The sequence below is a fragment of the Schistocerca americana genome, chromosome 2 (genome assembly GCF_021461395.2).
Source record: "Schistocerca americana isolate TAMUIC-IGC-003095 chromosome 2, iqSchAmer2.1, whole genome shotgun sequence".
In the NCBI taxonomy this organism is placed as follows: Eukaryota; Metazoa; Arthropoda; class Insecta; order Orthoptera; family Acrididae; genus Schistocerca; species Schistocerca americana.
The window spans coordinates 106,596,796-106,609,997 of record NC_060120.1 but is presented as its reverse complement, the minus strand read 5'-3'; the positions used below and the strand labels follow the sequence as shown (position 1 = coordinate 106,609,997).

Here is a 13,202-nt window from a genome sequence, read left to right as displayed (position 1 = left end):
CATGTCAAATCAATGACCTCGCAGACAATACTTTTTGAGGATGATGCCTTTATCTGTGATGAAGTGTTGTCTGAAAGAAACTTTATAAATATTCAGTCAGATCTTCATAAGATTTCAAAGTGGTGCAGTGATTGGCCAATTGCATTAAATGTTCATAAATGTAAAATGGTGCACTTCACAAAATGAAAAAAAGGTATCCTATGCCTACAGTATCAGTGAGTCACTGTTGGAATCGGCCAACTCATACAAGTACCTGGGTGTAACACTTTGTAGGGATATGAAATGGAATACAGACTCAGTTGTGGATAAAGCAGGTGGTAGACTTTAATTTATTGGCAGAATACTGGGGAAGTGCAATCAGTCTACAAAGGAGATTGCTTACAAATCACTTATGCGACCGGTTCTAGAATGTTGTTCATGTCTGTGGGACTTGTACAAATAGGATTAACACAGATTATTGAATAGAGAAAGGCAGCGTGATTGGACACAGAGTTGTTTGATCCGCGGGAGTGTCACAGAGATGCTGAAGGAACTGAACTGGAAAACTCTTGAAGATAGACGTAAACTATCCCGAGAAAGTCTACTAATAAAATTTCAAGAACCACCTTTAAATGATGACTCTACGAATATACAACAACCCCCGCCCCCTGTTACTCACACAGAGTCATGAGGATAAGATTAGAATAAATACTGCATGCACAATGACATTCAAACAATCATTCTTCCCTCACTCCATACAGTAAATGAAATGGGAAGAAACCCTAATAACAGGTACAATAGGATGCACCATGTGCCATGCATCTCATGGTAGTTTGCAAAGTATAGATGTAGGTATATAATACGCGAGTTTTGGTTCCAATCATTAAAACAAAGGCTTTTTTGGTATATAATACGCGAGTTTTGGTGCCAATCATTAAAACAAAGGCATTTTTTGGTATTTAATAAGCGAGTTGTGGTGCCAATCATTAAAACAAAGGCATTTTTTTCTTTGGTGAGATCTCTCCATGAACTTTTGACCACAAACTGTCTCCTCTGAATGCAAAAATACTTCATTGACTCCCATCTCTATAGGGAGAAATGACCATCATAACGTAATACGAAAAATCAGAGCTTGTATAGTCTGATTTAGGTGTTCCTTTTTCCATGTGCTATTTACGGTCGAGAAATAGTGTAAAAGCGGTTCTATGAACCTCTGCCAGACATTTAAGTGTGAACCACAATGGAGTGATGTAGGTGTTTCTGGGTGTGTTTGATGTAGAATGCATATAAAGATAATAAATATGTAAACCTACCATAGTTGAAACAATATGAAAACAAAACAGTCAAAATTTGTTATTAACTGTTACATCCCATTGAGAACAAATTCCACTGTGAACACTATTAAAGATAGTTCAGGTACAATATAGATAAATTGAGTAGATCAATAACACTACATATATGCTAATGATAAACACAAAATAGCAGAATAAGGAAAGAAAATAAATTTTTTTCTTCTTCAGACATAAAGGTACAAGTTTAATTTCCAAACTTTTACAACAGGAAACTGAAAGTTTAAGACATCTGATTAAAATTTTAGTGCCAAATTTTGCTCCATGGAGTAGTTTTACAGATCACCTTCACACTCGTTAGCAAACCATTTGCTTTCGTATACTTATATTAACAAGTTGGTTGCCAGACCTGAATCATCCAAGGTTATGTACAAGGCCAAAGCCTTTTTCAGGTGTGAGCATGCCTTGTTTGGGCTGACTCCAGCTACAAGTTGCTAAAAGGAAATTGGAAATATCTACCGAAACACAACAGGAAACGCACCTGACGACCCATAGGTGAGACATCAGGTACATTCATCTGAATTCAACGTAGTTGTGTATATGAATTACACATAATGGCCTGGAATAAGTATCAATTTGATGCACATGGACTGTCGGGGAAGTCACCCTGTATATCAATTTGATACACATCACACCTGATGTGATAAATTCCCTCTTATTTTACGGTCTAGCTCTTGTTTCTTTGTTTACAATGCCTCTTACATTCCATGTAGCAATTTTCATTCTATCTGTAATACCTAAACGTTTATCCTTCACTTGCCTAAGGTGTTGATCCATCCTTTTTCATCCGAGCCTGTGAATTGCACATTCCCAAATTCTCAAAAAATTACTTCCCTTTCAGAGTCCACAAATTGTTCTTGACACTTAGATCTACATTAATTCAATTCCTTGCTTTGCTCCTCTTGCCCCTGTTTTCCACTGCCAGAAGTATACAGGGTGAATCACCTAACACTTGCTCTGCAAATATTGTGGAAACGGAAAGTGCTATTGATGTGTGGTTTTCGTAGAATGGGTTGGTAGTCAGGGGCTCATATTTTTAGGCAGTAAACTGATTCTAATAATACTTAGAAAGTTTATTTTTGTGCAAACACACGAATTTTTAAATGGTACATTAACAAATTTAAGTAGGGTAGGTTAGAATGTAAGTGATGTTTGTTGCAGGAGTTTAGTGCAAGTTGTTTACAAGATATTGTATTTTGAAAAGTTCCCACACCAACTCTTGTTTGTGCCACCCAACCTGAGTAGTTGCTCGGAATGTTGTCATTATGTTTGCTTATAGTGTGCTTTTGTGTTCTTTGAGTGCACTGCAACTTGCTGGTCAGTAGGTCATGAGTGGACTATGGGATTTACCAATGTACAAAAAGCTGACATGCTTATGTTGTATGGTGAGTGTACGAAGAATGCAGTTCGTTCTTGTAAGGTGTATGTAGCAAGATGTCCTAACAGATGTCAACCATCTTGGCAATTATTTATCAACCTCTTCAACCAATTATGTGAAAGTGGTAGTGTAACATCTAAGCATCTTGGCAATTATTTATCAACCTCTTCAACCAATTATGTGAAAGTGGTAGTGTAACATCTAAGCATCTTGGCAATTATTTATCATCCTCTTTAAACACTTATGTGAAAATGATACTGTAACATCTTGACAATGTAACAGAAAGAAACAAGTGACACAATCGCACAAGAAAGGGGCATAAGTCAGGCAAGTCTTCTACACATTCTCTATCGACAGAGGCTGCATCTATTTCACATCTCCCTCTGTCAAGAATGGCATGGAAATGATTACGAGAATCGCGTTAACTTCTGTATATGGCAATCAGATGTATCATGTTTCTTATTTAGTGATGACGCTACATTTACCAATCATGGTCAGGTAAACTGCCGAAACATGCACTATGGGTCTGCTGACAATATCCGTTGGCTTCATCAGGTGGAACTTCAGTGTCCATGGAGTGTAAACGTGTGGTGTGGGATAGTGAACCATCAGCTCAAAGGCCAGTTTTTCATAGATGGAACACTGAATGTGTACAAGTTTCACAGCTTCCTAACAGATCATCTTCCATGGATGCTAGAAGATGTTCCTCTAGGAGGAACCTATGGTACTAACATGATGGCTGTTCAGCCTACGGTGCACAAAGTACTACACAGCCTGTCTTCTTGGATTGTTTCCAGATCCCTGTATTGGACACAAAGGACCTGTACCTTGGTTGGCCCATTCCCTGGATTTGATGCCTGTAGACTTTTTCTGCGGGGAAAGCTGAACGATGCTGTCTACAATGACATACCAAACTACACCTGATGATATGCAATGATGTATTACTGCAGCCTGCTTGAAAATCTCCACTGAAATGCTAGCATCTTTGCAGAAATCACTCCAGGCCCAACTGGAAGCAAGTATTTCTGCTGCCAGTGGTCATTTTGAACACAATCTGTGATGGTCAATTGTCTCTTTACTGGTCAGAATCCACATAACTAATGTACGTTCTTGTGTTGTTCTTTAGTATGTACTGTGTAAGTGTTGATGTGAGAACTTTTCAAAATACGATATCTCGTAAATGACTCTCACTAGAATCCTGCAGCAAACACCACTGACATTTTAATTTATCCTACTTTTAGTCTGTTAATGTCAATAGGCATAGTTACATTTAAAAAAGTACATGTTTGCACAAAAAATTCACTTTCTAAGAAGTATTCCAATCTGTTGATTGGCTAACAATTCAAGCCTCTGATTACAAAGCCATTCTGTGAAAACCACGCATTAATACAACTTTCCATTTCCACAATATATGCACTGCCAAGTTTTAGGTGATTCATCCTATATATTACCTTCAATTTTTACTGTTTTACTGTTCATTTTTATCTCTACTCAAAACTTAATATTTCTTTCCTTTGTTGGCTTATTGTGCTTAATTTTTAATTTTTTCATTGTGTAGGAAGGCAAAGATATACTCTGAGCATCTACTGCATTCTTTAAATGGTTCCTCTTGGTGCAAATCCTTGTTTCAATATGTAGTAGTTTCTTCAATTATCAGAAGTGCACACTTATTTGTGTGTCAGATCTGCATCAGAATTGTTAGAATGGAAGATAAGGTCTCAGGTAATTGTGGAACTGAACTTGAATATAGTACAGAAATAAATCTATGTCCAAGCATATTAAGACAATTCATATTAACATGGACTGGGTTCAGAATGTTAGTTCACAGAAGATAAATTCAAGGACATGCTGGTCCCCACATGGGCAACAGAAACATTAGCCATAAAACACAACCTTTGGAACTGACTTTGCCGTACACAAAACGGGTTAGGACACTTGCAGAAACAACGAAACAAACATGCCAAATTTAAACAGACACAAAATCTCCAAGATTGGTGATCCTTTACAGAAGCTCGAAATTTAGCGCGGAGTTCAATGCAAGATGCCTATAACAGTTTCCACAACAAAACTTTGCCTCGAAACCTGGCAGAAAATCCAAAGAGATTCTGGTCATATGTGAAGTATGTCAGCGGCAAGAAACAATCAATGCCTTCTCTGCACAATAACAATGGAGTTACTATTGAAGACAGTGCTGCCAAAGCAGATTTACTAAACACAGCCTTCCGAAATGTCTTAACAAAGGAAGACGAAGTAAATATTTCAGAATTTGAATTGAGAACAGCTGCCAACATGAGTAACGTAGAAGTAAATATCCTCGGAGTAGTGAAGCAACTCAAATCACTTAATAAAAGCAAGTCTTCTGGTACAGACTGTATACCAACTAGGTTCCTTACGGAGTATGCTGATGCATTAGCTCCATACTTAACAATCATATACAACCGTTCACTCGATGAAAGATCCGTACCCAAAGACTGGAAAGTTGCACAGGTCACACCAATATTCAAGAAATGTAGTCGGAGTAATCCACTAAATTACAGGCCCATATCGTTAACGTCGATATGCAGCAGGATTTTAGAACATATATTGTGTTTGAGCATCATGAATTACCTCGAAGGAAATGGTCTATTGACACACAGTCAACATGGGTTTAGAAAACATCGTTCTTGTGAAACACTGCTAGCTCCTTACCCACATGAAGTGCTGAGTGCTATTGGCAAGGGATTTCAGATCGATTCCATATTCCTGGATTTCCGGAAGGCTTTTGACACTGTACCACACAAGCGGCTCATAGTGAAATTGCGTGCTTATGGAATATCATCTCAGTTATGTGACTGGATTTGCGATTTCCTCAGAGAGGTCACAGTTCGTAGTAATTGACGTAAAGTCATCGAGTAAAACAGAAGTGATTTCAGGTGTTACCCAAGGTAGTGTTATAGGCCCTTTGCTGTTCCTTATCTATATAAACGATTCGGGAGACAATGTGAGCAGCCGTCTTCGGTTGTTTGCAGATGGCGCTGTTGTTTATCGACTAGTAAAGTCATCAGAAGATCAAACCAAACTGCAAAACAATTTAGGGGGAAAAAATTGAATGGCGCGAAAAGTGGCAGTTGATCCTAAATAAAGAAAAGTGTGAGGTCATCCACATGAGTGCTAAAAGGAACTCATTAAACTTCGGTTACACGATAAAGCAGTCTAATCTAAAAGCCATAAATTCAACTAAATACCTAGGAATTACAATTACGAACAACTTAAATTGGAAACAACACGTAGAAAATGTTGTGGGGAAGGCTAACCAAAGGCTGCGTTTTATTGGCAGGACACTTAGAAAATGTAACAGACCTACTAAGGAGTCTGCCTACACTACACTTGTCCGTCCTCTTTTAGAATACTGCTATGCGGTGTGGGATCCTTACCAGATAGGACTGACGGAGTATGTAACAACAGCGACTTGTACTATTGTACACATAAGTAATTATTTTCATCTGATTTTATGATAAACTTGTGTAATTGATGTTCTGATTTCATTTCGTTTTGTTTCATGCCATATGTTAAGAAAACTGTAAATAAGTTTCAATGTGAATATTAATGTTTATGTCAAATGCCAAGTAATATTGTAATAGAATTGAAATGTGACAAATGTTGGAACTGTTGTAAGATGTTTGAAATTGTAACTATGCGTCTGGTCCATACGTAGTCAATGGGTTAGGATATGTAGAATGCAAAAACTCGGGTGAATACCCGGTCTGTTACGGAGTGGTAAAAGGTGGATGGCAGGCAAGTGCGGGAAAATGTGCACGGGCAATGCACGGCACAATGGGCTGAGTAGTAGTTGGAGTTTGGCACTGGTTTGAGCAACACCTTCTGGAGCAAGGAGGCTCTCCTGGAAGACATAGCTTCACTGAGCCTTGGGTATGCTGTTCCAACACCCACATAGCATGGCAAAATTCCATAGGCACTAAATGGAAAAGTATTGCAACGCTAAGAAGAATTAAAGTGCCGATACGTCAAGAGAGCTGTGGTTGTGTGTGTGTGCTCTGTGCCTCGCCATCTTGCCGCCCGCCAACCGCCGCATCGATACTAGCAGGTTGAAACTTTTAGTACTGTATTCGTATGGATCAGAGAGTGAACTGTGTTCGTTTGGTGCAATAATAACCTAAATTTTAATTTTACCAGAATTTTTCCATCATTCAATCCTCACAACTAACCTAGACAGGGTCTTTTCCAAACATTGTGCAATCCGAGTGTCCCGAAATGAAAATTAAAAATTGTATTAAAATTAATTATTTGCAGAACTAGCTATATTAGAATGGTGTTTAATGAAATGTTTTGTTAATGAACCAGTAAATGAATAACGAAGGTATAACGAAGTCAAAAGATAACTTTACTATTGATATAGTAATGAAGTTTATTATTTCGAGACAGATTTAAAGGCATTTAAATTAGCAGTAAATAAGATGAAAAGAGTAGTAACTTATATATATAAAATTCAGTAATCATTTTTTTTTTAATTACAGCGATCATAACAGTTTCAGGGTCCCCCCTTCATTTATTTGAATTCTTAAGTGTTCTAAATTGGTTTGACCAGCAAAAGTTAAAGTCAATATAAAAGCCAAAATTTATCAGTGTTTTATCTTTACCAAAATTGACATTTTGTGTGTGTGGCATAAAAGTACAATTTCTAGGGTAACCTATGCCCGATTTTAATCAGATTAATAGGCCGTATAAAGTTTTGTAGTAAACATTATAGTGTAGTGTTATGTATTCATGATTTTCCATATCAGTACAGAACGTGAAACTATCAGTTCAATAGACTTTCTGGTTATAAAATTCTACTATATTATGCAGTGTTACAACTTGTTTTGCATGAATATATACCAACTTGTACAGGGAAGAAACTCAGTGAATGCCGAATTAGGCTGGCGACCACATTATTGTCACATTGGTAGCATCTTCTGGTTTGCTTTTGACCCATCCTGACACGTGATTGCATTTCAAACTTACTTGACGTATCATTGTTATTACAGAGTGATGTAAGTCTGATTTGCCACCATTCAGGCCCACACGGTCGATATCTATGCAAAAATCCTTTCTCATAAGGTGGATCCCGCTCACTTACCATAGCACAGGCTTTAACGAGTACTGTGTCAGGGATTACAAGTACATCGAAAAAGTTCAAAGAAAGGCAGCACGTTTTGTATTATCGCGAAATATGGGAGAGTGTGTCACAGAAATGATACAAGATTTGGGCTGGAAATCATTAAAAGAAAGGCGTTTTTCATTGTGACGGAATCTTCTCACAAAATTCCAATCACTAACTTTCTCCTCCAAATGCGAAAATATTTTGTTGACACTGACCTACATAGGGCAGAACGATCACCACGATAAAATAAGGAAAATCAAAGCTTGTACGGAAAGATATAGGTGTTCATTCTTTCCACGTGCTATACGAGATTGGAATAATAGAGAATTGTGAAGGTGGTTCGATGAAGCCTCTGCCAGGCACTTAAATGTGATTTGCAGAGTATCCATGTAGATGTAGATGTAGATGAAATGTCAGTACTATTTCTGCAAATGGAGACCATTTTCCAAGTCACTTCATTAAATCTGAGCACCTTCAATGCACTCAAAATACCGAAGAATACTTAAGTAAAACCACTGTACAGCAAATGTTCTCAGTAATCTAGCAAGTCTTGAACCACACTGAATAGCCATCTGGCATAATAATGATACCACATATCCCAGTGGCTGCCTGGAATTTGCTGGGTTGCAAAAACAGTAAATACAACAATAACACCATGAACATGTGAAACACATTGTGCTATAAAGTTCACACATATGCTGTATCCATTCACACACACAGTTATATGTAGGTATTCTTGTTTCTGTCCATATTAGCATCTGCAAGAGAGGCGCTCTGCATCGCGGTGTAGCTTGCTCGCCAGGTTTCGAGAGGGTGCGTTTCTGGATGAGGTATCGAATACATTGCTTTCCCCTACTTATACCTCCCAAGGAGATCACGAATGTAAAATTAGAGAGATTAGAGCGCACACGGAGGCTTTCAGACAGTCGTTCTTCCCGCGAATCATACGCGACTGGAACAGGTAAGGGAGGTAATGACAGTGGCACGTCAAGTGCCCTCCGCCACACACAGATGGGTGACTTGCGGAATGTAGATGTAGATGTAGATTAGCAAACTGATTGACGAGAAGGAGTGAGGGATGTGGGGTACAAGTCACTTACATCCTTCTGCCTAAAGTCTATTTATATTTATGAAAAACAAAACGTTATCATGGATGTTGCTGTGATTAAGAACGAGGTTCAAGAATGACAACATAATAAAACCGTAATTCCATAAGCATTATACAGGGTGATTCAAAAAGAAAGAAAAGATTTCAATGGTTTATTACAGACAAACTATGACAGACAGAAACTTATTGCGCATGTCATGGATAGAGGAAGGTTCAAAGCTTTATATGAACATACACACTCTACCATACACTCAATACAAGCATAATATGTTGCTCGAGAAACATTGAAATGGTAGTCCACTTCATTCCATACACGAGTCAACAGGTCACTGTTTACTGAATCAACAGATTCAACAATTCGAATTCACAGATCTTTAACAACTAGCTGCCATAGGCAAGGCAAAGATTATCTTTTATGTATCCCCACAAAACAAGACTGCAAGGTCTGAGGTCTTGTAATCTGAGAGGCCAAATGCAATGAACAAGAACTTGCTGTCCAACTCTTCCACTCCAACGTTGCAGGATGGTACTGTTAAGATAATGTTGCACTTCAAGGTGAAACTGGGGCAGGGCACTGCCATGCCTAAAAATGAAATCACTGGAATTTTTATGAAGTTGAGGAAACAACAAATTTTTCAGCATGTCCAGGTATGACATGAACAGAAACGGCACAAAACACATTCAGTTTCTGTGGTCTCTTTCATATTTGATAGTGACCCAGAATTTTGTGACCGTCCAAATTCTTACGTTATAGCAGTTTACTTTACCCGATAGATGAAATGACCATTATCCAAAAAGATGAGTCATTTGGAAAAAAGTGTTCTCTGGCTTACGCTGGAGAACTGAAATGCAAAATTCGTACCTTCTGTTATGGTCATTGGGATACAACTACTGCAGTAGCTACAACTTGTAAGGCTTCATAGGCAGGTGTCGTTTCAGAATACGCCACATCGTTGTTTGAGGAAGTTGAAGTTCCTGATCTGCATGTCTTGTGGACTTCTCAGAACACCGTGTGAATGCTCATCAGATACGCTCGACATTTTCATCACACATGCATGGCCAACCAGTGCTTTTTTCTTTGCATACACAACCAGTTTCTAAGAATATGTTATGTCAATCATAAATCTGTGTGTACAGAGGCAGCTTCTTGCTGAATGAATTGCAGAATGCGCATTGCACTCAAACAATGGCTTGATTTCGAGCAAATTCACACACAGAAAATTATTTCTCTTGTGGTGTAGTTGCAATGTTGCTACAAACAAATAACAGTGCTGCTGTGTCAAAACTTTGAATCTTCCTCTATCCAATGACATGCACAATGTGTTTCTATTTTTTATAGTTTGACTGTAATAAACATTTGACATGTGTTCTTTTTTTTTTTTTAATCACCCGCTTATCAAATGTGGATATTAGGTAACTCCTTTCTCCTCCCCTTGTAGCTAATTTATATTTTAATTTTAATGTTCAACATATCAGTTACTTGCATCAAAAGGAAAACCTAATTGCAAAAACTAAAATTACAAAAAGGCAGTATGACTAGCCAGAACTTACCTTCAAGAGGTAAAATTCCAAGTACTGCTGATACACACATATAAAAGAAGAAAAAAAGAACTGTTCTAACTTTCACAACAGTTAGTTCCTTTTCCAGAGAGGAAACAGGATGTTGCAAAGGAGGGGAAGTTCACTCAGACTCTAAGATGAGATGGACCCACCTGTTACGAAGGCAAGAGGAGACTCGCTTTACTTTTTTCTATCTTAAAATGTGGAATTCCATCTCTGCTAGCTGGTCATTCTATCTCCTCAGAATTTACAACAAATCACTTATCTAGGATCTACATCACAGATTTTACCAGAACTAATATAAACATCACTACTGCACGATTCACTGTACAAATCTCTTGGATAATAAGGACCTGGGACAGGTAAAACTATAGGAGGGAGCTTGGATGGTTTACTTGTTATATCAAAGAAAAAATGCACGCTATTTCTGAAGGTAGTTATAATTAATTAATTCATTCATCTCTGAGTTATGAAACAGACATCTGTTACAACACACATCCATTCACAGTTCCGTTATTGCAGCCTCAAGTGCTCATCTTTATCTAAACACAAAATTATGTTAAGCTCAAACACTATCAAAACAATCTGTACAGCTGTACATATCAGACTTGGTACTTCTAATGGAAGCCTCAGAGTATGTACACTGGTTGTGTGTGTCACATGAAGTGCTGAGAAGCATTATATAAAATGTGATGTAATATAAATAACTCTTACCAGATCTATGTCTCATACTTTTTTCAGGCACCATGCAGTATCACAGTTAGCTTAATGGTGAATCTAGCTAACTGCTGACTTGAGATGTTTCAGAAATTTCAAGCCAAATTAAAATCTACAGAGAATCATTATCATATTTCTCAGCAGTTCAAGGTTATTAGACTGTACATTAACCAGTAAGAAATCAATGATATTAAGTACAATGATATGGTACCATTCACACTGCAACCTCCAAAGAGAGTTCACCACAAATTATGCCACATTAGTTACAGTAACCAGTCATTCAGTATGTAACATTTATATAGGACTCTGACTAGTTCATGCTTTAAAATGTACTTAGTAATAGGGACGGGTTCAGTCTTCCTTCAGAGCTTTGTGTGCCCCATTCCTTTGTTCCTTCGAAGCTCGAATCTCTCTCCGCAGCTGCGCAGTTTTTAGTTTTGTCATCAACTGGCTAGATTGGTACAACCAGTGTGCCTGTAACCATAATTATTTTTATAACAGAGATGCAGTTTTCTGTGAATCTTCTGAGCAGACAGTAGAGCAAAACATTATAAATTATACATATGAAGAGGGTAAGAGGATTCTTTTAAATAGCTATTGAGGCACTATTAACGACAAATGTATTAGGATAATAATAGAGCACAGATTTCATGGCTAGTGTTTACTTCAATTAAGACTTCTGGGATGAGAGGCCATGGTCAATATATAAATTTATACCCTGACTTTGGTCTCCAACTGTGGGTGAAATCTTTAGATGTAAAATGGCAACTGCACAAAGGGCTTGAGAGGCACTAAATTTATAGGGATGCATAGAGGGCACCACCATTTGTCATGTGATGCTAAATGCGTGATTATCATTGGCTAGGATCACTATTCACAATTAAAAGTAACCTGTCATCAATCTGTTGGTGCAAAATCAATGTCCATACTTATTTAAGTTAACTCCCTCTTTTTTTCTATTAAAATTATTATGGCAGTTGTTAATCTCTATGGCCCCTCTATACTTTACACACACACACACACACACACACACACACACACACACACACACACGATAATGTGTTGTCTCTGTTAAAAGTTAGGCTCTCTAAATTTCATACTGCGAAAGGAAAGTTTCTACTCATCATACAGCGTAGATGCTGAATCACAGATAGGCACAACGAAAGGACTCTCACAATTAAAGCTTTCGGCCATTAAGGCCTTCATCAACAACCCCACACACACACACACACACACACACACACACACACACACGCGCACACACACACACACACACACACACACAATTCACACACACAACTGCAATCTCAGGCAACTGAAACCACACTGCAAGCAGCATCATCACCAGTGCATGATGGAAGTGGTGACTGGGTGGGGGCGGGGGTGGGGGGGGGGGGGGAAGGAAGCTGGGGAGGGATAGTATGGTGAGGGTGGCAGAAAGTGAAGTGTTGCAGGCTAGACAGATGGCAGGGGAGATGTGGGGAGGGGAAGTAGCGGAAAAGGAGAAAAGCCGTTATTCCACCACCAAACCCAGTCTTTTTGTTTCTCTCCTTTCCCGCTAGTTCCCCCCCCCCCCCCCCCCCCCCCACTTCTCCCCTGCCATCTGTCTAGCCTGCAGCACTTCACTGTCCACCACCCCCACCATAGTATCCCTCCTGCTCCCCACCCCAGGCTCCTCCTCACTCCCACCCAGTCACCACTCCCATCATGCACTGGTGTTGTTTCAGTTGCCTGAGTCTGCAGTCGTGTGTGAGAGTTGCTTTTGCGTGTGTGTGTGTGTGTGTGTGTGTGTGTGTGTGTGTGTGTGTGTGTGTGTGTGTGTTGTCTATTATCGACAAAGGCCTTAATGGCCGAAAGCTTTAATTGTGAGAGTCATTTTGTTGTGCCTATCTGCGACTCAGCACCTCCGCTATATGGTGAGTAGCAACTTTCCTTCTCATAATAAAGTATTATTTTGTTACAGCCGATACG

At 38.7% G+C, this 13,202-nt stretch overlaps 1 protein-coding gene across 1 annotated transcript in view; it reads right to left on the bottom strand.

The window, feature by feature from the left end:
* Positions 1 to 10,936: 10,936 nt before the first annotated feature.
* Positions 10,937 to 13,202, bottom strand: part of LOC124596584 (transmembrane protein 18) — a 47,221-nt gene continuing 44,955 nt past the window's right edge. Inside the window, exon 5 of the mRNA XM_047135776.1 lies at positions 10,937 to 11,705. Coding sequence (XP_046991732.1) covers positions 11,583 to 11,705 — 123 coding nt within the window. The 3' untranslated portion in view covers positions 10,937 to 11,582. The remainder of the gene's footprint in view (positions 11,706 to 13,202) is intronic.